The sequence below is a fragment of the Mytilus californianus genome, unplaced genomic scaffold (genome assembly GCF_021869535.1).
Source record: "Mytilus californianus isolate M0D057914Y unplaced genomic scaffold, xbMytCali1.0.p SCAF_2, whole genome shotgun sequence".
Classification (NCBI taxonomy): domain Eukaryota; kingdom Metazoa; phylum Mollusca; class Bivalvia; order Mytilida; family Mytilidae; genus Mytilus; species Mytilus californianus.
This window is the reverse complement of record NW_026262668.1, coordinates 121,690,235-121,715,184: the sequence shown is the minus strand read 5'-3', so window position 1 is coordinate 121,715,184 and position 24,950 is coordinate 121,690,235. Positions and strand designations below refer to the sequence as shown.

The following is a 24,950-nucleotide window of genomic DNA, read 5'->3' as shown; positions in this document are numbered from 1 at the left end:
TTTTTTTTGTATACTTCAAAGATGAGTTTTTATTGGTTGATGTATGTTTAATATTATATAAGGAAGTAATCGGCTATTGATATAGATAATTTCCGTACAATAAACAGATTGTGAAATACACAATCGTATATGTGTACATGTAGTCATTTGGGTTTACGACCACGTGAGTAGAATCTTTTGATTTTTCTTCTTTCTTTCAGTTTTATTTTTTTCTGAAATTGATCATAGCCATCATTAAGTATAAAACACACCTTTCATTTATTACTCTAACGATAGAAATTTAGAAGTACAAAACGAAAGCTAATATACTGTGTAATATTATCAGTGATTTTCAGTGTCTGAACCTCGAGACTTAATCTGTGACCTTTAACCAAATACCCGACCCCCTCCCCCACTCCAATCCCGACATGTCAGTAGTGTAGTGTTGACCTCAATTTTTTGAATGAAGAAGCGGAATAAAAAAAAGTGCCGAAATTAACGTCGCAATTATTTGTGATACATACAAGTAATCTTACAATCGTTTTGTACACATTGATGTTCTATTTTGGTGTCATCGCTGAGGAATGTTTGTTTTTTAAACAAATATGTCCACCAACAATCAATGGTGTTTGGACTTGGTTTTGTATAGTTTTTCACAAGAAAAACAGAGGGTGGTTGTCGTTTGTTGCTCTGTAACATATTTGTTTTTCGTTCATTATTTTGTACATAAATTAGGCCGTTAGTTTTCTCGTTTAAATTGTTTTACATTAATTTGTCATTTCGGGGCCTTTTATAGCTGACTTTGCGGTATGGGTTTTGCTCATTGTTGAAGGCCGTACGTTGACCTATAGTTGTTAATTTCTGTGTCATTTGGTCTCTTGTGGAGAGTTGTCTCATTTGCAATCATACCGCATCTTCTTTTTATATAAAAGGTTTTAAATCGAATGGTTGTTGGTGGTTTTGGCAGGTTTAAATTATGCAAGCGCTGGTATCTGTGCATTAACTAAAGACGGATCTCGCATGTGGTTCTTCGTGACTCAAAAGAACAAATACCAAACTAGTTTCGAGCATTAATGTAAACATTTGGTCAACAAGCTAAACTATATTAACCCAATCCTCTTTTTTAAGGTGTATATTTTTTTTTTATATATTTGCAGTCTACTTTTTGCATTTTACCACTTTCCACAAAACAAAATATTCAAAGATTCATTTATGATGCAATTTTTACCATGAACACGATTTGAAATTAAAATTTTCACCTTATCTGGAATTTTTTTTTCTTTTAATTACAGCTTTTGGAGTTACAAACGGGATTTTATCAGTCAAAGTAATGTAAGAAATTAATACACCGACAGTTTAGACTGACGATGTCAACAGATGACATACACAAAGGCGAACAATGGACTCCGAACTATGGGCTTACTAACGATGACGAGGTAGTGGACAGTGAACACGTTTCTGGTGACAGTCTTCCCATGGAACACCTTCTATATATAAGAACGATGTCGGATTCTAACCAAAATAAAGAACACGTGGTAATATTTTATTGTATACATGTCGTAAAAAGACAACTAGTATATCATTTCGTTTTCTTTGTGTGTGTGTAAAACAATGAGGTGAAATCGACTGTTGATGGATGGAATAAAAAGTAAAAAATCTATAGGGAAACACCAAAAACAATGACTAGTATACAGGTTTGAAATGGTATAGTACTGAGAAAAATCACAAAATTTGTGCAATACAAGCTCCAGATAAAACAGCAGTCCCTAATGGCAAAATGCTTTTACGCCGCATCAACGCAAAAAGGCTTTATCGCGGTAATCTAGATTATGAGCCGATATTTCTTACTCGTCGCAAGATGATTTACTTAAATATCCATACTTGTTTCTCAATTTTTGTAACTTCAATATCAGTATTTATGGACAAGTCGTTTTCATTTAATTCTAATCGCTTGTGGAAAAAAAAAAGTTAAATCACAAAAATACTGAACCCCGATGAAAATTCAAAATGGAAAGTCCCTAATGCAAATGATTTTATTACTTGATTAGATAAATCAAGAACTACATTCCAAAAACATGAAACAAGAAATAACAAATTTACATTGACTTGTATCGAAGCTTGAATTAACTGGTACAGAAATTGCAATAAAATATAGCTTATTATTACCAAAATGATTCAAATAGGCTCCAATCAATCGACTAAAGAAAAATCAAGGGCGTTGTATCGAAGACTCAGTCCGTTGATCTACGTTTGTATGCAGTTATATAGGAGGAAAGTCCGTTGATCGAGTAGACTACTGGTCCGATGAGAATAATTTATTAAAATTTGCCATACATTTCTAAAGAGTTTTCAAATTTTCTCAAATTCATATTGATTTTGCAAATAGTATTGAGAATCTAGCAAAATGGTACAGCATTTCAAAAATATCAACGGTAAATTCAAGAGTCACATGTCTGTAATCATTGAATAGAACCGAAAAGCGCTAAGAGACACATTCGAATCTTCATTACAGTCCATTAACAATTTGTTACAATGTAATTCTCATATATGTGATATAATAGCTTTTTCCCTCATGTATTTGAGTGATTAAATCATTCAAGATTTCTATGGTTTGTCGTCTTTACAACAATGTTTAATTTGTTTTACAATTTACAAGAATCGATGAAGTCCTCCACCTATGTCTTCTTTCTCAACGTTTGAACCTTTCGGAAATGATGAAAGCAAAAAAAAAAGTTATCATTTAGCACTAGAAGAAGAAACTGTGCTGTATATCCCCACCTAATGCGTAAGATTTTGAATAGCGGTAAATAAATTTGACAAAGACGACAAAAATATCTGGCATCAATACCAATCCTCAACAAACTGAAACCCTGAATATATACAAACAGAATCATCTTACGTTCAGTATCAGCAGATGGTGCGAAAATGTGGAGGAAGGTTTTCGCTTTCTATTTCTTAAATTTAATTTAAAAAAAGTCAATGGTCTAGGGAACAGCAATACCAGATTCATAGTATTTACAGTCTTGCAAGTTACATTGTAGATCATGGCGGAAGTTGTTCTGTTTGGCCGTTTAATTCTGGGTTTGCACGACCCAAAAGAGCTCCCTGGTGAAGATTCTAGTTCAGAAGGATATTGGCCCTGAACAGCCTTTAATACTTTTAAGCCTAATGAAATACATAACGGATAGCTCTGGGAAGATCTTTGATAGTTGAGGGATATCCAAATTTCGAGGATAATGTAAGACATATTATTCAAATTTCCGAAGGTATGTTTTCTGACCGACTCCTTTAAATGAGTGTAAAAGTTCATTTCGGCTGACGTTCCTTGCACGATTGAAGCCTTTATAAATACGTTTTAGAAGCCGTTGCTGTATGCAATGTTTTTAGTACAGTTGATGATGACTGCTGGTGTTTATCATTGGGCTATAGTACAAACCTATTAGCACAGCTCCATCCTTGATTTAGTAGAAGTATTGTTAAGGAATATGTATAAGAGGCTGGGATTACATAAGTAGTTTCTATTGAGGGATTGGCTTAGTTAAAACCGACTACTGTGGATTCATTATTATTCGTTGGATACTAATTTTCGTGGATTTTGTGGGTACAGGTGAACCACGAAATTAAATGTTCAACGAATAACAGATTTCTATAGGATTGTATGCACACCTTGGCAAAACCACGAAATTAAACATCAACAAACATGCAAGTTTTCCTTAATCCACGAAAATTGGTACCCACGGAAATAAATGAATCCACAGTATACGGTTTGAGTTTTACTCATTGTTGAAGGGCGCATGGTGGCCTATAATTGTTAATACCCACTTCCTTTGAACTCTGGTGGATAGTAGTCTCATTGGCAATCATACCACATCTTATTTTTACTTTAGTTTGCGTGTTGAATGAACAATATTTAGTTCCAGTTCGGATTTATCTCAATTCATTTTAAGGATGTTCTCTGCTCAGTTTCAAAATTAGAAGCCCTTTTAAAGACTGTTATATATGAAAGTATATAAAAAACTGAACTAAAAAAGCAGAAAAAATAAAAGGTCCGTGTTCTTGTTTTTGAGATATAAAGCGCTGCGCGAGTCGAAGATTTATACTACATCCGTTTTCGAAGGTTGTATTAAACAATAGACCTAATTTCCGGGCTTCTATGTTTCTGTCAATAAACATAAACGCACAAAAATTCATCTGAGAATTTAAAATTGAAAAGGTTGTTAAGAAAATAATAGTTTCAGTTTTTGTTTTAATTTTCAAGATATAACATTGCAGATCAACGTATTTTTTCTCCTATGTAACTCTATACAAATGTAGATCAACGCACTGAATCATCGATAAACCTTGGCATGCAATATATTGCAAGTTATAAACCAAGAAGTATAACAAACGCTTGGTACGATTTTAATACTCAATATAGGATGCAGAACAGTCTGATAAGAATATAGAGAGTACAAAACAGTGCGTTTGTGATGTTTATGATGAGATTCAGAAACTTATCACTCATACTGACATAGAAGAGAAGCTAAAGGAAGAATTATCAATAGAGTTTGGGGATTTGTCTGTTGTAATTGGGAGACTTAAGGAAGAGTTGATGGAAAGTGATTGTCCTATAGTTGTAACAGGTACTTGTCGATTAAATTCTCTTACAAACTTACTATATGACGTATTTTTTTTAAAATCTGGCAGCAATCCATATAACATAGAAATCCATACGAAATAATACTGTATTGATAGTTGCTATAAATTGTCCTGCGCGGACAGTGTTGAGTAAACACTTCATAGAACAAGTTAAACACTAAATCGCTGCGCATGACAAGAAAAGTGTAGAGTTAATTATTTAAACATCTGAACAGACCTTCCAAGGATAATGTGCACGCATGATATGTTTCCTTTTTCCAAATGATAGATTATATTCCAATATCTTGGAAAATACAGTATTTTACCATCGTATCAGCATGCCTGCATACTACTGTTAATGGTTATCAGTGCGAAGAGAACTTTCTGGTTGCCTTATATGAGAACATCTTACTTTCTGCACACTCAAACAGTCTGTAATGCATAAGTTTTTAAAAGACCAGATCCGATACTCTTCAGATTAAAACTCAATCAGGCTAATAAGTTTGTTTTCATAGAAAAAAATACAACCTTATTTTAGACATTTTACGACTAATAGATTGATTTTTGAAACGATTGCAAAATGTATCGGGTTTCAACTTTTAGGGGAGACATCAGCAGGTAAAAGCAGTTTTATCAATTTACTGATTGGGTGCAAACTTCTCCCTTATTCTGTATTATCCTGCACATCAACTATATGCCGACTTCGGAACAGACACGAAAAGGCTCTGCATTTGGTCGATGAACATGATACAGTGACCAAACTACCCCTTCCTTCCAACATAGACGCAGAAACCATGAACGAGAAACTACAGGAATATGTCAACCCTGACGATAACCAGAATTGCTATAAATACGTGGACATAGACTGGCCCATACCAATACTTCAGGTGAGATGAAAAGCTTGACATCGCAAAAGAAGCATAGCATAGCCCTTATTTTTGCTGATACAAACAGTGTTATGAGAAAAGTATGAACATTTAAAGACAAAACTTTTAATATAACACATATAAAGTCAGAAGAAGCCAAGTACGCAATTAGAATAATAAGACGATAACAACAACTTGGCCGAAAGAAGAAAGACGTAAATAAAACGTTTCCAACAAATTAAGAGCAAGTAACCTACTCCTAAATTCACCGAACCCCAAACGTAAAGCGGTTTCAACGTATACATTCGTACAAACTTTACAAGAGAGAGAGAGAGAGAGAGAGAGAGAGAGAGAAAACACGAAATGAACTGATAATTTGTATATGAATTTGATAAAAGGAAACAAATATCATTTACAATATTATAATACGTGTACCAGGAGGACACCACTCAGAGATTTAAATCACACCAATCTCATTACATTCTCATAAATTATTAAAGTGAAAACAGGATTCTGAACCGTATGATTTCATATTTAAGAATAACCTTTAAGAAGATTAGGAAGCCAAAAATTTAACTATGTTGGACAGTCAAAACTTAATTGACTCCAAATAGAGATTTAAAAATATACAAGATTAAATTTTATTAAGGGTTTGTTTGCAACCTTTAGTTTTAGTACAGTTATTTAATGTTTCAACTGAAAATTCACGGTCAAGATGTATCATGCCCTTAGATAAAAGCTACGAGCTCCGCCTTATTTTTGTTATTGTTGGCTATCATATCATTGCATTAATATCATTGCATTAACGAGGATTTCCAGTTCACTATGGAAACTCTTTACAAAAATGTACGACAAAAGAGACGTTTTTTTGTGTCCCAATTGATGACCTTCCTTTCCTCTCACTGTGTGTATATTTTTTTACTTGTTCGCTATGCCTGAGTCTGTAGTGACGTTTTAGATTTCAAAGAACATACTCTATGTATAACTTGTTACGACAGGGATTTGCAATTGTAAGTAGCGAAAATAATTTATCATTGTAATAATGTTTTTTTTTTCCAGGATGGTGCTGTAATTGTTGACACTCCAGGAATTGGAACAAATTCAAAACTAACATCATGTCTTCTGGATTATCTTCCAAAAGCAATTTCTTTAATATATGTTATAAAGAGTAGCAATGCTGGTGGTGTTCAGAATGACCGAGTGAGTTTCTATACAACACACATACACATACACTTGGTCTTATATATCTAAAACTGAAAAAAAAAAAAAAATGCTTGTAATGATTACTTTACATATATTACTAGTATATATTTCTTTATTTGAAGTATGTACCAAATGTATAACATCATTTATACTGCAACTGTTCCTTTGCGCAGTCAAAACAATGCGTATAAACTTTGGCTTCATTTATTATTTAACCGTGTAAAGCCTTGTTTGTGACGTTGATAATGTGTTTTCGTATAGTTTTATCTATAACGCCGTGAAAGAATGCAGGTTCTCGATGTTTTTGCGTCTTCCGTTTCAAATTCATATTTGTTGATTTTCACCGTAAATGTTTCCTATGCAACAAATTTAAAAGTTGCTGTATTTTTTAAACGACTCGAAAACGGGATAGAAATGCTCAGCAAAGCCTCTCGTTCTACCTACAAAAAATATACATATTGAGACAATTCTTTCTTTCCTTATAGGAAAACATTCTGTTAGGTTATATTGGTCTTATTGAATATTCGTAACTTAAAGCATAATTATCTTAAGTATTGTTTTATCATTTGCAATAATCATTTCCTTTTATTTAAGACTAAACATCAAAATTAATGATAATGATAAAAAAAAAATATTAATAGAAAAAAAAACCCCAACATGTTCATCGAAGAAGTATAATAACAGCTGATAGTTTCATGTAATTTTTCATGTTGATTGAGGTTAATACAGTGGTTGTAAGCTGCAAACAGTTTAATAAAACTCAGCAAAGAACCATCTATATAATATTTCATTGATAAATACTTCCCGTTATCTCGATAATATTTTTGCTTTGAATAATCAAATTTACCCAATGGAACTTACGTAAAATAAATCTAATATTTACAGTAATAACTGTCCTTTTCTAGATTTTGATATTCAAGTTTCACACGGGAAACTCAAAACAAAGTTTTAGTACAAAAGAGACAATATTTTCGTTCCTTCGTTAATTGTCCTATTTTCGACAAACATGTTCCTTTGGCCCATTCTTACGGTGTGTTTGTTTCCCAAATCGTGTGCGATGTTCGTGTCTGAAGTGACGTTTACGATTTCATGCAATTAATGTAATCTATCTATGACTGGTAATTACAAAGTCAGGGATATCGGGATCATTAATTAACTAAACTTTTTACTGAATTCTTTGAAGAGAAAAAGATTTGGTTTGGAAGTTAAGAATTATTTTTACAAACAGGATATGACATCTACATTTTTACGGTAATGTTATTTATAGAGCTCTCGTATTTAGATAAGATCAATTTAAACACATAGATCCTTTAAATAAATAAAAAAAAAATAAATGAAAACAACACGTTATAAATGTCATGCGTTCGAAGCGCTTTTCTGGATTTACCTTCATCAGGAACGCTCAATGCCGAATATTTTAAAGCCAAGGATGTATAAGAACCGAATCAGTTGAAGAGTTATATGACCTAAAAGGACACAAAAATAGCCAAATCCATCTAAGGTCAACCTTGCCTTATTTTCTTTAAAATTTCAAAATTTATAAACGGACAATTTTAGAAAGGTTTGTTATAAATCATGTCAGTACCGAAGGAGTGACTACTGAGCCGATGATATCCTCGGGGACTAACTTATACTGAAACGATATTAATTTAATGTCTTGGTAAGATCTTTTAAAAAATATTGTTTTTATCGGTACTCCATTGATTTTATTTTTGATAAATTAAAACATAACTATATATAGATTGCTATACAATCACGAAAACTCATTGTCCTTCATCCTGTCGATATTATATACTTATATTTTACACAAGGTCATGCTTTTCTAAGACTGTTTATGACTTCTTTACACAAAATCCGTCCGATGTGAATTGATTGATACTTTAGTTTTGGAGAAAAAATATAAATGTTTTAGTTGTTATTGGCTTTGAACTATCTTTCAATAACTGCGAATACTCTTGATCGATTCTTTGTGTCTGTCTTAATGTAAGTTTTTGTTTGTACTGCGTGTCATTCTGATGAGTAAATTAATGCGACAGTGGTTTACAGATGTTCAGCCTGTAGTGGCGCACAATTAGTACCCATTGAAATACAGAATGTCTGCTGAAATATCAATCCACCAAACTCAACAAATATGTTGTTGATCAAAAAGTGTAGCGTTTTAATGATAACATCTTTGGTGTATTTGTTGTGGGTATCAGTGTGCTTCTTCGCAAAAAAGATTTGTCATGACATAAAATAACGTTTCCAATTGTCTGTAGAGAAAGCTTTGTTTAATGAGACGTAGTCTATCTTTCAATTTAGCACGGGGGATAGAAGTGCAAAGCGTAGAAAAATTAAAGTTTCTGATGTAACTTCAAAGTTATAAAGATTGTGATCGAAGATTTTGAAGTACATATCTAGAATTTTTAAATATCCACATCTGATTGACACAGATGGTTAAATTTACCCCATCACGATATTTCTGAATCCCCCTTTCAATGTATAAATTAAAACAACTTCCAACTAATTTTTACAGTTTGTTCTAAGTTGTGGAGTTACACCACTGTCACAGGTTAGATTGAGCGCCCATAAACATGTTTAAACCCTCCACAATTGTGCCTGTCCCAAGTCAGGAAGCTGTTATTGCGTGGTTGTCGTTGGTTGCTGTCTGTCATATTTTTTTCGTTTGTTTTTCATAAATCGGCCTGTTGGTTTCTTGTGAATTATTTCGTATGAATTGTTTCATATTTTGTGATGTCGGAGTATTTAATAGCTGATCATATGGTATGGGTTTTTAATTCTCGTTGAAGGCTGTTCAATAATCTATAGTCGCAAAACTTCAGGGCATTTGGATTCTGGTGGAAAATTGTCTTATTGGCAATGGTACCGCATATCCTTATCTTGCATTAGACTTTTTCACACTTGTCACTCCATAATTGTATTTTATCTTTAATCTTGATTGATTTTGTCCAATGATTACATTAGTTTTGTTTTGAAAGATTTTATGCTATTTTTCAATGATCCAAAAATCTGTTTGCTTTTTAAAATACTGCCCCTGTGGTTATTACAGTAACAATTTATGTTGATTAATATATAGCTGCTGAAGATTTTCGAGGAACAGACCGAAAGTAAATGTGTATACAAACTAGATCCAAACAGAGCAATATTTGTATGCAATATGTGGGATCAAATCTCCAAAAAAGAAGAAAACAAGGTGTCAACATATATTGTACAAGAACTAAAGAAAAGCTGGCCAAACTTTAAAGAGACCCAAATGTTTAAACTAAGTGCTAAAAAGGTAAATAAAAACTCTTCTTACAATATGAATATATCTAAAAATGAAAATGTGATAAAACTTTTGTATTTAAGGTGTACATTTATGAATAAAAACGCCTACATAAGAAAGGAAAGACAAGTCTTTAGTTATTTTAAATTGTCACGTCACAAGAGAAAATATTTGACGCAAAAGTAATTAGTTTTAAACTTGAATGTGTCTCGGGTCATGTGTTAGAGATTCATAAAAACTAAAATTAAAAGACTTATATGAATATATCTATTCATATTCACATAAAAAACAAACCTCATTATTGAAAATTAGTCCAATAATGTTAGATCTGCATTCGCCATCCCCGTTGCGTGATTTGTACCTATATGGTTCTGTGAAATTTCCACCGACACTGTACCCAGTACTCTAGACCAATAAGCTAAAAGTTGTATATAAATATAGTGTTCGTTAGTCAAGTGATTCTTTTCTTCTTTGGCTTCATTCAGGATTGTAAACATAGTATACATGATGTATGGTGACATGTAGATTGGCGTCTTGCAGATCAGCTGGTTTTGTCAATCGTAAAGGAAGACACATACTTACTAAACAGTCACATCTATGTTTTTTTGTATTTTTTTTTCGTCTTAAAAGGTGAACATTCAACAACTGACATCCTCCTTTGGATAATCCGTGGTTACACAGAACGACTAACACTACAAGGTTATAACATATCCTTTGTCTGAAATTTATCTAACGATGTTAAATCTGCAAATTTCCGGTAGCACATTTTTGTTCTTCCTTCAGTCGATTTTGAACACACTTTTTTGTTACATCGTGGTAACTCCACCTGTACTATATCAAGCGCCCTTGACTACTCGGCCAACAAACCATTTATTTTTGTCACAGTTTTTGAGTTTACATTTCTTTTAAAAAGACAACTAGTTTACAAGTCGTTAAATATTTTTTACAGGAGTCGAAAAAAGTCTTTGTAAATGGACCAGAGACAGGATCTGACAGTTTCAAGGGCATTCTTCGACGGATTAAAGAAATGATTCCTGTTTGCTTACAAGCTAAAATTTCAAGCCATTTAAGGTATAAATATTGATAATTTACATGACTCTGCCCCTGCTGTAACGTGTGCGTTGTTCATTCAGCCGTATCGTCACAATAGTAATCTTGCATGTTCAATCAAGTCGCCCATTTCTCTTAATGAAAGATTGTACTACTTGTCAAAGGTATGTCCATTGTTGAATACTGCCAAGGAATTGTATATATATGTATATATACAATTCCTTGGTTATTTGCACAAAAGAATAAAGTAAGTGATTATTATCGAGCCTGTGACATTTTGTCACGGAAGCGAGACAGCGATCCTACATTCCATTATCGGCGTCGACTGCGGAAGCATTAACATCTATGTTCAGTATGTGGTTATATAAAAATCAACAACTGGGCACCCCTTTACGATTTATCTAATCGAATTCATAACAATAACGGTACCAATTTGTATCCACCAGATGCGCATCTCTACAATTAATGTCTCTTGGAAAATTACATTTTAATTGTTTTGGACCCACCAAGCATGCATTGTGTAAAATTAGACGACCCTCTTTTAATTTTTTTTTATCTAAAACGGGTATTCCGATTTTTTAAAAGATTTTTAATGTCGCCAATTTACATATTAACCTGATTTTAATTGTTTTGAAGCTATATTCACACCGAATTATAGTTTTCGGTAATATGGAAATTTTACATTCAATAGATAATATTGACATTTAGCATTAGACTTTCAGTTTTTCTGCTATTCTTATTAAATTAGCTTTAAATCACCCACGTATCAAATATGCAAATTTGGAATATTCAATTTGGGTAACAAATATGTAACTACTATCATAATTAAAAACATCAGGATTATAATCTGGATAATTCAGTACTGCAGAAATTGCCTCGTCTGCCACAATTGTCACATAATGTGAAACATAAGGATGCTAATTAGGCGCCGACGCCCTTAGCTTTATGTATAAGCTGTGTATTTCAATAGGTAGAATGTTTAGATTGATCATATTACGTTAAAAATCGAGCTCCTGTATCAAAGGTTCTAATAATTTTCAACTGAATGTTTTTTACAGGTGGCAGCACGATTTCATGGAACAAATGTTGAGAAGAATTGTAGGAAGAATAAAACTTTCTATGAAAACGGAAGAAGAAAAAATAAAAATTCAGCGAGACGTTGATGAAAGATTAAAGAAACTAAAGCATGATATTAAAGAGGTAATGATCCTTTGATTTTTCAAAGTCTCGTTCAAACATACTTATAGACAAACATATACAATTTTACAAATAACAAGTAAGTTCAAATAAGGTGAAAATATAAAGCTATGCTAGTACATTTTATTAAGAAAAAAATAATGTATAATATCAGGGATACTGGTACATTAACAAAGAGAAAATTGACAAATCTTAAGAATGAAAGACACCGATAAAATAAGTACTGGCCTATAATATAACATTTCATACTTTTTACATAAACCAACATTCACTTAAAGGTACAGTGCAAAGTAACAGAAGAGGCGGAGAATAAATGTAAACAAATATCAGAAAAGCTACACGACCACATAAAATCAAAAGAGACCGTTAGCAGAATATTCATGTGGTCAATACATGAACTACCAGAATATTCACAATTTGATGAGATAGAGTATAAGGCAAGACAGATGATAATTGGAAGAATCAATGATGAAATTCGTGAATGGTGTCAACGTGACGAAATCAGTAATTTTACGAAGGATTTATCAGACATGTTTTACACAGAATGTAAGCTTATTGAAGAGGAACGTCAGAAAATAAATGAGGTTTTGTTCGGTGAGGAATTATCGTTAGGAAAAGGACTCCAGACGCAGCATGAGACAAACAAGGACGACACTCATGCTCCGTTGTTTACAAAACAAGAAAAAATTGTATTGGCAGTGTCTTCCCCTCTTTGGCTTCCGTTAATAGTTGGTGCTGGAATTATAGCATTGCCATTTGGAGCGGCTGCTGGGTTAAAAGCAATAGTACAGGAAAAAATAAAAATTAAAGATTATAAAACAAACAAATTAAAGTTTATGATGGACTGGAGCAATGAAGTATTGAACGAATACAACAAATTTGCTATTTATAAAATCATTTCAGAAACCTATTTGAAAGATTTTCACAAAAGTGTTAAGCGTGTTTGCGAGACTGCGATCCCTCAGCAGATCGAAGCTGATGAAAAATACATTAGCAACATCAAAAATGATATCCGTTCATCGAGTCTTATAAGAAAACAATACAAACCTCTTGAATACTTGTGTAAAGCCATTCTGGGTAAACTTATGTTTATGGACATAGAGTTTTGTGGAAACCAAATTGCTGATGGAAATATCAAAGAATTAAAAGAGATGACCGAAATCGGACACGGACAATTTTCAGATGTATATCAAGTTGAAATTAAAATAGGTGACAAATGGGAAAAAGCCGCCGTGAAAACGATAAGAAAACCATTTCACATCACTCAGTCTTATGTTCAACTGATAGAAGTTGAAAATTTGAGGTGAATATAATCTATTTAAATTCACTGATCATTAGGATCATTATTTATACTTATTGAATGAAATGAGATAGCAACAAATCGACACCAAATGAAAACGTGTTGAGATATACATTGCAGAAAAAGTTTTAAACTACATTTAAATAATACATGTAATAATAAAAAAAATAATAATATAATAATAATTATTATTATGGCCGTATGGTGATCTATATAAAAATTAGAAGATGTGGTGTGATTGCCAATGGGACAACTTTCCTTCAAAGAGTAAATGACGTAGAAGTCAGTAACTGTGTGTCATTGTACGACCTTCGACAATTAGCAAAACCCATACCGCACAGGAAGCTATAGTTGGTTACATCCATGTTTTTTAGACAGATGGAAAGTTGTGTCATTGACAAGCATACCACATTACATTAGTCTTTGATTAACATATTGATGACTTTTGTAGGCAAGTTACAGTAGCTAATGTTTAGTATATAAAGCGCTTCGTGCGCACATACTGTTCTTAAATTCTCCGCCTATAAATTTAGAGATTATTTAAAAATAAAGATTCTTACTACATCAGGTAAATTTGACCTTTAATGAATTTGGCTATTCATTGATCCTTTTGGTCATATAACTACTCTCGTATTCAATTATCAATACAATCATGGGTTTGAGCGTTTCTGATGAAGGTTAAGCTAGAATAGCGCTGCGGACGAAACACATATATAAAGTGTTATTTTCTTTATCTTTGACACACTGGTGACAATCCGAATCATCGTTTCAATATTCCGTATCAACTTTACAAATAATACATGATGGTCTTGATGTATAGATTCTAGGTACTGACTTTGTTTATCATCTTAATTAAGTGTTATAGTGTTCATTTTTTTTGTCTTTGTATATTTCTAACCTTTACTGTTTAGTCCATTTTTGGTAATATCCTTTTCGCGTTGCCCGGTATCTATATAATAACCCGCCATTGTGTTATGGTGCTATGGTAATTCTTTTGTATTCTTGTCTTTCATTTTTGCTGATGTGTTTTGTCTATAGAGTGTCTATATGTCATTTTGTTTTTCTTTGTTGACATAGTTGTTTGATTTTATAGTGATTAAGATTATAACACAACGTTGACTGCTGTACCACAATTTTTGACATTTTGTACCTATTTTGTCTGTTTGTTTTGCTCACACATTGTTGTCAATATAATGAATTTCTATGCGACTGTCATACAAGTGAGCGGTTTTGCTAGCTATAAAACCAGGTTTAATACTGACCATTTTCTACATAAGGAAATGCCTGTACCAAATTAGGAATATGACAGTTGTTCCATTCGTTTGATGTGTTTGAGCTTTTGATTTTGTCATTTGATAAGGGACTCTCCGTTTTGAATTATCCTTGGAGCTCGGTATTTTTGCTATTTTACTTTTTCCGTTGATTGTCTACAGTATTCATTGAAAGCCATTAAATGTCACATTTCATTATTAATGCTGTCGGCAATGGTATCATTTGTAAATTTTGGTATGTTCTTTTTCGGATGACGGATTTTTTCAAATTTTATTTTCGAATCCCATATATTATCAATATCTTATCATTAACAAATACTTTTTAATCTGACTTCGGTGAAAGGGATACAGGCTACGGGTCACGCGTCCTCAATTGGAAGCTACTCTTTGTGTAAAATCTCAAAGGGTTTTATTTGTTAAGCAATTGAAATAACATTGAAAGTTCAATTATGATAACTGAAAAGTACCAAAAGTATCAATCACTATCCTTGTCATAAAACTTAAACTATATGCATTTATATTTTAACCAAAATAAACATGTGACTTGCACTTAATACTGTTTGATTTTTCATAGAAAGCTTACTCATCCAAATATAGTAAGATTGTATGGTGTAGGTATTAAACATAGCACACAGAACAAACGATTTCTTCAAATTTTCATGGAGTATTGTGAAGACACTTTAGAAGATGTCGTTATGAAGAAAAGAGAACCACCACCTTGCTTTAGATTTAGAAATATATCTGAATGTACAGCATCATGGGAATTCTATGTAATGATCATGTGTGATGTTTGTCAAGGTTTAGAACATATTCATAGTAGGGAAATGGTTCACAGAGATCTTAAGCTGGCAAATATACTGGTAATCATTTTTCTTTAGATTCTCTTTCTTTTTTACACTATGGACACTATTAGTGGCCAAGGTTACAGGATGTCTAAGTGTGTTACTGGTAGTGATATTGATATATATTTGTCTCGAATGGTTTTTGTCAAAAAACGGAAAATCTGCAATAAGAACTGCTCAGTAAAAAATAAGTTTGACTCAAATATACCTCAGTGATAGCATTAAACAACTGAGCAAATAGATAAGTAATAATATTTTAACACTTTGATAACCATTTTCTAAAATTATATATATATTTTTTTTGTATTTCAAGTACTAGTAATCTATTATTAAGTCGCTTCACTGCACCATAACTATAGTACTAGTAATCTATTATTAAGTCGCTTCACTGCACTACAACTATAGATAATGACATTTCACTTTTCATATCAGATTTATAATCAGTTCGAGGGAATACACTTCATGGGGTGATATCATAGAAATGTGTAATGGTTTTGATATTAAAAATTTTATTTTATGATTTTTTATTACATATTTTACAAATACAGAAACTACGGTCGGAACTGAATATCTTTTCAAAACAATTGCAGATGAACAATTAAAAACGTTCAACGAAAAATCAAGAGAAAACAATTGAGAAAGTTCGGTATATCAATTCATATTCTGGGTGCGGGATTTTCTCGCTGCGTTGAAGAACCTTTGGTGGCCTTTGGCTATTTTCTGCTCTTTGGTCGGGTTGTTGGTCTCTTTGACACATTTCCCATTTCCATTCTCAATTATGTATACACATGTATATATATATAAGCACACCTCCAACAAATAGAGGTGGAAGATTTGAAAGGAATAGTCAAACTGACAATGCCATGGAAAAACTCTAAAAATGACGAAAAGACAAACAACAAACCAAGCCGGGAACGATCACAGGTGCTCTTGAAGGTTTAGCAGACCCTGCTCCAAAATGTGACAAACGTCTTGTTGCTCATGATAGTACAAATGTGGTGATAAGTCGGTGATGTCACATTCGCGGTAAAGACAATGGGATTATGGTTATGACAATAGAAGCATATCTATCATCACCTGTGGAACAGATATTCTATAACGGTCAAGCAACGCGTAATGGCGTCCTATTTTTGAAGGAATGACTTCAACTTTACCACTTGGGACCCTTGGTTTAATAGCTTCCTTGTTACCGTTAATATACATCTTTGGCTTTTAAATATTCGGCGTTGAACGTTCCTGATGAAGGTAAATCCATAAAACCGCTTCGGACGTATGAAATATATCAAGTGTTGTTTTCTTTTTTTTTCATAAGCAACCATCTTACAAGAAAATTCTAATATGAAAAGCAATCTCTGGAATATCGTATCATTCCTCTTTTGCATGTGCTGCTCGAATGTTGTTACATAGAAACGGAAGTTCACAATGCGAAGCTGTAATCATCTCTTTTGTTGGAAAGTTTTGTTCTAAACCGACCCTTGTCAATTTCAAGATATGACATAGACTTAACGGTACCTGTGGTATCTTTTATTTCATGTTCAATGGGATAGATGCGTTTGACAAATTAACTAAGCCTTAGTAATCTAGTGAGAGGACATCATCTATATATCGGAGTTTGCAGTTAAAGGATAACGCTATGTTCTTGTATGAAGTCTGCCAAATGTGAATAAGGAAACAAGTCGGCAAGAAGAGAAGTATAGTTTGTTCCCGTAGGAATGTCGATTATTTATAGACAAAACACGTCCTCCAAATGTAATTTATTAAATCGCATTAACAAAATATTGTCCCTTATTAAATGCGGGGATATAGTACATGTATAGAACTCATAGATTTTTACTTACTTATTCATTGCAATAATAATGTAAAAAGACACTTAAAATATTTTCAGATAAAAAACGGTAAAGCCAAGATAGCTGATGTTGGAATGGCAACAGAAGAAATTAGCATCCAGGGAACATTCACAGGTACACCTACCACGATGGCACCCGAAATCTTCCAAGGGAAACTTTATGGAACTTCGGTGGATATTTATAGTGTTGGTATTATGTTGTGGGAAATGTGGTATGGACGCCCTGGTTATACTTTTCCATCCAGCGAAAACACCGAGGAGTATAGATTTATAGCTCAGAATATGACGGAGTTAAGTGTGTTTATTATCAATGGAACAAGACCCGATTTTGATAATAAATTCCAACCTCATCATAATTTACAGTTTTTGATGAAGAAATGTTGGAGTGGGAATCCTACGGACCGTCCAACAGCTGAATGTGTGTTAAACAAGCTGAGAGAAATGCAATAATTCAAATGGACAATAAACCTTTCTTGTTAGTGTACAGTAATTGTGCAAACGTTTGTAATAAACAGAGTTATACCCCTATCGTGTTGCATACTTCTTTTTACAAAACTTATATAAAACTAAATGGTTATTCATGTATATTTATGGATGGAATTATACAAATGTAATAAGTGGAATATTAACAAGTTTCAGTCCATTGGAAGACATGCTACCCTACATGAACACATAATATTCGATGCGAGCACGATGAGGTATCCAATGCAAATAAAAAACTATCACACAAACCGCTAAAGTGAATTAATAATACATGTATAACATGAATGGTAATAAATTGAACAATGTGCACTATGGAATTATTGACGATAGAAAATACATTAGAAAAAAAACTTATCAAAGATACCAGCCCTGTAATTTAGCCAACCAGACGCGCATTTCGTCTACAAAAGACTAATCAGCAACGTTCGAATAAAATAAATTTAAAGGACAAATAAATTACGCAGTTAAACAGTATTGATTCCAAAAGATTTTGCCAAATACATCTAAGGTAATATATTCCTACTTAAAGTTTTGTAAACAGTTTATTAATATTACTTTATCGATGATAATTGATTTCAACGAGAAGTGCTGACTTCTAGACTTTAACCGATGTAATATATAGAAAATCTTGTCAAACTCAACATATGAATATCACTAGCATATTTAAGGCAGTTTTTGGTATAAAAAAAGTTTCTGCACATTTTAAAATTAAACAATATCTATTATATATAAGATTGACTAAAATCATTGGTATTATCGGAAGAATGTGAAGCTGAAAGTTTTGTCTTAACTATTTGAAAACAAGTCGAACTGTAAGCTATTATTCAGTAATGATACCCAGATATAAGTATTCCAGTAAACAAGATGAACTTTAAATTATTGATCAGTAATGATACCCATATACATTTTGTATAGGTATTCCAGTTAACAAGATGAACTGTAAGCTATTGTTCAGTAATGATACCCAGATAAAAGTAATCAGTAAACAAGATGAACTGTAAGTTATTGCTCAGTAATGATACCCAGATATAAGTAATCAGTAAACAAGATGAACTGTAAGTTATTGCTCAGTAATGATACCCAGATATAAGTATTCCATTAAACAAGATGAACTGTAAGCTATTGCTCAGTAATGATACGCAGATATAAGTATTACAGTAAACAAGATGAACTGTAAGCTATTGCTCAGTAATGATACCCAGATATAAGTATTCCAGTTAACAAGACGAAATGTAAGCTATTGTTCAGGAATGATACCGAGATATAAGTATTCCAGTAAACAAGTTGACGAGGATGGATGTGAAAACCGATCACACAGTATATAACCAACACAAACAAAGATTAATCCAAATTTATTATATGGTCATTCTTTGTAAGAATATATATATATTTTTGTTAAAGGAGGTGATGAGCGATGAATGTGAAAATGCATCACACGGTAAAACATGATGAAGGTTCCAACTTCTCTAGGCAAAATTAATTTTAGAGGAATTCGGCTATTGTTTTTCAGTTCTTTTCGGTCATATAGACCCGCGCATAATCAGTTATTTATACATCCTCGACTTTTAAATATTTTGGTTAAGGGTTTATGGTAAAGGTAAATCCAGAAAAGCGCTTCGGGAGTTTACATAGTTTTTTCATTTATTTGGCACTTCAGTGGTTTATAGGTCTCATTCTTATTTGATAATTACATTCCAGTTGAATCCAATGTTTTCTAGCTTAGATATGTAGGCATACAGATAAAAGGGACCATATTATCTGGCCTGTATGAACGTGTTTAAACTAATAAGAGGTCCGATTCTTCGAAACACTAAGGGTTTTTAAACCCCCGTCATTGATGGTCTTAGCTAGATTTGGCCCAGTTTTTGGAATATTCGTTTTTTTGCTCTCCAATGTCATATATGATATTTTAGAGTTTACTGTTTATCAAACCAAAATATATCTTACGAAGCTGACAGAGTTTTAAGGATTCTATTGAAATTTGTTTAAATCTTCAAAGGAGATTGCACGGTAAAAGCAATTAGTTTCGTTAGTTTTTCTATTTTTTTTATTTTATAAAAGCAGATGATAATTAAGAGCTATCTTCTCACATGTTATTCTAAAATTCTATCATTCATAAAATTTGGTTTTCCATGTATAATCTAAACAAAATCTGACAGTTTTGCACAACCTGTAGCTGGAAAAAAATCTCCGCGATACTTTTGAATATATTTTTGAAAAAAGCAAAACTACATTATCGCAAATCATACAAAAACCTATTGATTTTAATTTAGACCCCCCCCCCCCCATCATCTATCTTAAATTCCAATAATTTTTCAGTTTTTAATGGGGACAACGATGCGTTGTTTTTTACGAATATATCATGCTAACCTATGATGTGTTTTGAATTCTCTTGTAGTTATTCACTATTATAACTTTGGTTTATCTCGTCCCTACGTATACGGCGTAATCTTCGTATCATCTTATATTGTGAATAACTATTTTTACCTATTATTCATAAAGCACGAGATATTTTGAAGACTAAAATCCATAAATTATACAAAACAATTTTAGATTTGAATTCTTTCTAAAGCTAATAAAAAGAACATTAAAGAGCCCGAAATCGAATTGAATCGTTTCAAGTTGCGTGATTATGTCAACCTATCAGTTGTAATTTGAAACAGAACATAAACTATTTGCCTTAATCTTTGTTGCATTTTTAACTGTTTTAAAAACGTTTAAAGGAGTTCTGTTTTTGTATTCCGTCGTTATTTTCGGCATATTACCTTCTTAATACATAAATATTACATTGTAAGTTTGATTTATTGATATAAAAGACTTCATTTGTCACAAGCGATAAAAATATGTAAAAGTTTTCAGTATAATTGAGACATTAGATTTATTTGTTGATACAACACACTGCAACCATTTTCAAATACCAATATAACTCATCTCCAACACATTGTAACATTTACAAATACTAATCTATCTCTTCTCCAATTTCAGTTTAATACCATTCTGTGCTTTGATAAATCCACCTTTATCAAGTGTGATTGGAACCTATAAACAAATGACATAAAACGTAGTTGTCTAATATGATAGGCGATATTGAGTTGAGCTTGACATGTTGTAGAAGGACATTTTCTACCACTTTTGTACTCTTATGGGTTGCTGTGTCTTTGACATATATTGATTTTCTAAGTTTATTTATACATAGCATTTTATTTGAAGTTCAATAAGAACTGAAAACAATACTTCTGAATCAAAGTTCTTCCAACGTATAGATTTTCTCATATCTTTAAATATTACAGAATAAAAATATAAAAAAGAGAAAACAGTCCTTTGGTTTGTTTTCTAGCAAAATGGATTAAATACAGAATTAACAAAAAGTTATATCTTGAAGCCACACGAAGTATGCAATAAGTGACTACGTTATGTAATTATGCATATATAACTAAGAACAACAAACATATGTACCTCAGTTTCATCACATCTTACAACGGTAAAATTTTGTACCATTGCAACAGCAGCCATTTTAATTTCTGTAAGTGCTAGTCTCATACCAACACAATTACGAGGACCAACACCAAATGGTAACCATGCATATGGATGACGTTTCTCCTTGTTTTCAGGTGTGAACCTATTAAGTATTAATGTGATTTTGATAACATTTATATTTAGAATCCATAAATACAACCATTTTTTCTAAAGATATTTGAGAATGTATAACATAATGCTGTAATTATTCAAGCAGTATGTATAATTAAATCAAATGATCACATATTGGTATGCAAAATAAAATGAAAATAACACTAAATTTTTATGCACCAGAAGCGCTTTCCTGTATGTGATTTCATCAAATATTTGGAAGCCAAGGATGTGTTATAACCGAAACAAGAGATGAGCTATATTACCAAAAAGAGGCCTTAAATAATTATCTATCCATCTAAGTTTAACTTTGCATGGGGGAGTAGGAAACTTAGTTTCTTAATTATTTCTTAATTTATAAACGGACAATTAAAGATTGTTACATAAGAAATTTTGCCATTACCTTTCAACTCTACAATATAATTTAATGAAAATCTAGAATGACTTACGGAAGACAAGGCCTTTTCTTATTTTTCAAATTTGTTATAAGTACCTTTAAATATTCAATAAAGGCGTGCATATATTTACCTCTCTGGATCAAAAACCTCTGGTTCAGGCCATAAATCGGGATCTCTATGAATGACACCTATTGCAAATTGTATATCAGTTCCCTTCGGTATTTTATATCCACCAATTTCTACATCTTCTTCTGCTGTTCGATTAAACCTTAAAGTAAAAATATGAGAATATAAATGAGGAATGTGTCTATGGGACAGATGATGCCCCCGCTTGCATACAACGTTATAACGGACATAACTCAAGAACGGTAAAGGTGACGCTCCCCAAATTCGTACTTGATCTGAGTTTTGTGGTAATAAGCATTGTGTATAAGTTTCATAACATTTGGTTGAGGCAAACTTAAGTAAAAGAACGGAAACGAATATTTCAGCAATTTTCCATTTGTAAAGGGGCATAACTCTAGAACGGTAAATGTGACGCCACCAAAATTCAAACTTAATCTGACTTTTGTGGTAATAAGCATTGTGTATAAGATTCATAACGTTTTGTTGAGGCTAACTTAAGTTAGAGAACGGAAATAAAAATTCAGCAATTTTTAAATTTGTAAAGGTGCATAACTCTAGAAAGGTAAAAGTGACGCCATCCAAATTCAAACTTGATCTGTGTTTTGTAGCAATAAGCATTGTGTATAAGTTTCATAACATTTGGTTGAGGCAAACTAAAGTTAGAGAACAGAAACCAATTTCGGGACGTATGGACGTACGGACGGATGGACGGACGGATGGACGGAGAAGGGTAAAACTAAATGCCCTCTCCCCTACGGCGGGGCATAAAAATGTATATCTATAGTTCATTTAAAGACTATAGGCTATTCCAACATATTTTATTATAATTTTTTTTTACAAAGCAATATTTACAGTCATACTGACAAAGAATTTGATTGGCTACATCATCGGATTCTGCCATAGGTTTTTGATTTATGTAAAAGCAACCAAAAAATGGATGAATGTTTAGCTCTCTCCACTTAATTTATCAACTCTTTATCTACATATTGTTCTTGATACTTGCAGCAAACGTTTAATGTAACATTTAAAAGAACGTAAATTCTATTTTTTTTAAAACAGTCTATAGTTAACATTACACGTTGTAGATATGAAACCATAAATTAACAATATGTTATAACTTTTGAAATGTAATACACACTTTATGAGCAATCTACTTTGAAGTCGACATCTATGTAAACATTCCACCTATATTTACAATAGATTTAACATAAGGTAATACGCAGCCTTCATATCACTGAATAGTTTTACTTTTAGATTAAAAATGTTTTTAGCATACATGTATTTTTCATTTCTATTATCTGTAATTATAAAATATTCATGCTAATTTTAGAAAATGTTTTCAAAATGAAAGCACGTCAAGAATCACATTTTTTAGCAAGAATCACTTCAGGCTTCATGCAAAATGTGATCAATTCGAATAAATAAAATACAGCTTTGAATTTCTATATTAATATTATGCGACCTTTTAAATTATATTCTTCATTCTATATATACGAATTCTAATTGTTACTTTCATTCTTTATACATTTATAATTCCAAAACTGCCACGGGAGCGTTTATGAATGTATAAACACATGGCAAGTATGAATTCCTACCCTGGCTTAAACAAAATTGATGATAATATTTGATCTGGACGTTGGGTTGCTGTCTCATTGAAGTTTACCAACATCACCTTTAATTCACAGAAAACTTTTAGTTGACAAGAATGTTGTTCTACCTTTCCTTGTTTAAACAAACTAGGTGTCAGTGTGAATTTGCAATAACTCTCTGTGCTATGAATGTTATATTTACCTTGCAGCCGTACCATAAAGTCGAAGGACCTCACACACAAACATATCTAAATATTGAAGCTTTGAGACGTTGTCATATGTTGGTTTTTCCTGTAATTCAAACCATAAATATGTTATTGTACAGATCGATCTGTTTCATTACATTTAATTGTTAAAAGGTTCAAGTCAAAATAGCGTTAAGAACATATTATCGCTTTCATCCACCTTGCTCTGTAAAACATATATTTTGGATATTATAATTGGCAAAATGGTCTGTGCCCATTTACTTATATATAATATATAAAAATAAGGAGATATGGTATGATTGCCAATGAGACAACTATCTCTCAAAGTTCATATGAAGTGGATGTAAGCATTCATAAGCAATCGTATGGCCTTCAGCAATAAGAAAGACCCATAATGTATAGTTGGCTATAAAAGGCCCTGACATTAAAAATACGAAAAATTCAATTGAGAAAACTAACTGCCTAATAGTTCACAATAGAATTTTGCGCTTGCCGATGGAAAAGATCTTGGGAAAATAGTTTATTTATCAATTGAAATTGGCTTTGAATTCTCAATTCTATTTGAAAAAGCTTTTAGTAACTATGATTGTACTCTTAAATTGGTTGATATGTTCGTGGGGATCTGACGAGTCAAGCCCTTTCAACTGTTTTTTTTTCCCCAGTTCATTATTATGTTGTACTGTAATACAACTTTTCAAGGTTAGGGGAAGGTGTGCACTCACAAACATGTCTAACCGCGTCACATTCTTTATGTGTCTGTCCCAAGTCAGGCACTTGTAGTTGATGGTTGTCGTTCGTTTGTGTTTCCCATATTTGTTTTTCGCTTATTGCTTTTAGCATCAATCAGGTCGTTGGTGTTCTCTTTTGAATTGTTTCATATGTTTAGTTATGCTGGGGCCTCTAACAGCTTACTATACTTTACGGTATGGTTTTTTTCTCATTGTGATGGCCGTACGATGATCTATGGTTATAATACGGTATGGGTTTTACTCATCATAATGGCCGTACATTGATCTATAGCTATTAACAGCCTCATCATTTGGTCTCTGGTGGATAGTTGTCTCATTGGCAACCATACTTTATCA

General features: G+C 32.4%; 2 protein-coding genes and 1 long non-coding RNA gene across 4 annotated transcripts in view; 2 read left to right on the top strand and 1 right to left on the bottom strand.

Annotated features, from left to right (window-relative positions):
* The window catches only part of LOC127728737 (uncharacterized), a 206,880-nt gene that overhangs the window by 88,354 nt on the left and 93,576 nt on the right, over positions 1-24,950 (top strand). The gene's annotated exons all lie outside the window — the stretch shown is intronic.
* Positions 41-17,965, top strand: LOC127728682 (uncharacterized). Its single transcript, XM_052236289.1, has 11 exons — positions 41-163; positions 1,272-1,514; positions 4,397-4,601; positions 5,200-5,483; positions 6,522-6,662; positions 9,742-9,942; positions 10,880-11,001; positions 12,039-12,180; positions 12,456-13,480; positions 15,323-15,608; positions 17,476-17,965. Exons 2-11 carry the CDS (start codon positions 1,347-1,349, stop codon positions 17,884-17,886), a joined length of 2,985 nt encoding a protein of 994 aa, XP_052092249.1. The 5' UTR covers positions 41-163; positions 1,272-1,346; the 3' UTR covers positions 17,887-17,965.
* LOC127728699 (cytochrome P450 3A24-like) overlaps positions 20,703-24,950 on the bottom strand; it is a 65,471-nt gene continuing 61,223 nt past the window's right edge. Inside the window, exons 11-14 of the mRNA XM_052236332.1 lie at positions 23,862-23,950; positions 22,075-22,212; positions 21,376-21,538; positions 20,703-20,958 (exon numbers count right to left, since the gene is read on the bottom strand). Of these exons, the coding sequence (XP_052092292.1) occupies positions 20,884-20,958; positions 21,376-21,538; positions 22,075-22,212; positions 23,862-23,950 (465 nt within the window). The 3' untranslated portion in view covers positions 20,703-20,883. The remainder of the gene's footprint in view (positions 20,959-21,375; positions 21,539-22,074; positions 22,213-23,861; positions 23,951-24,950) is intronic.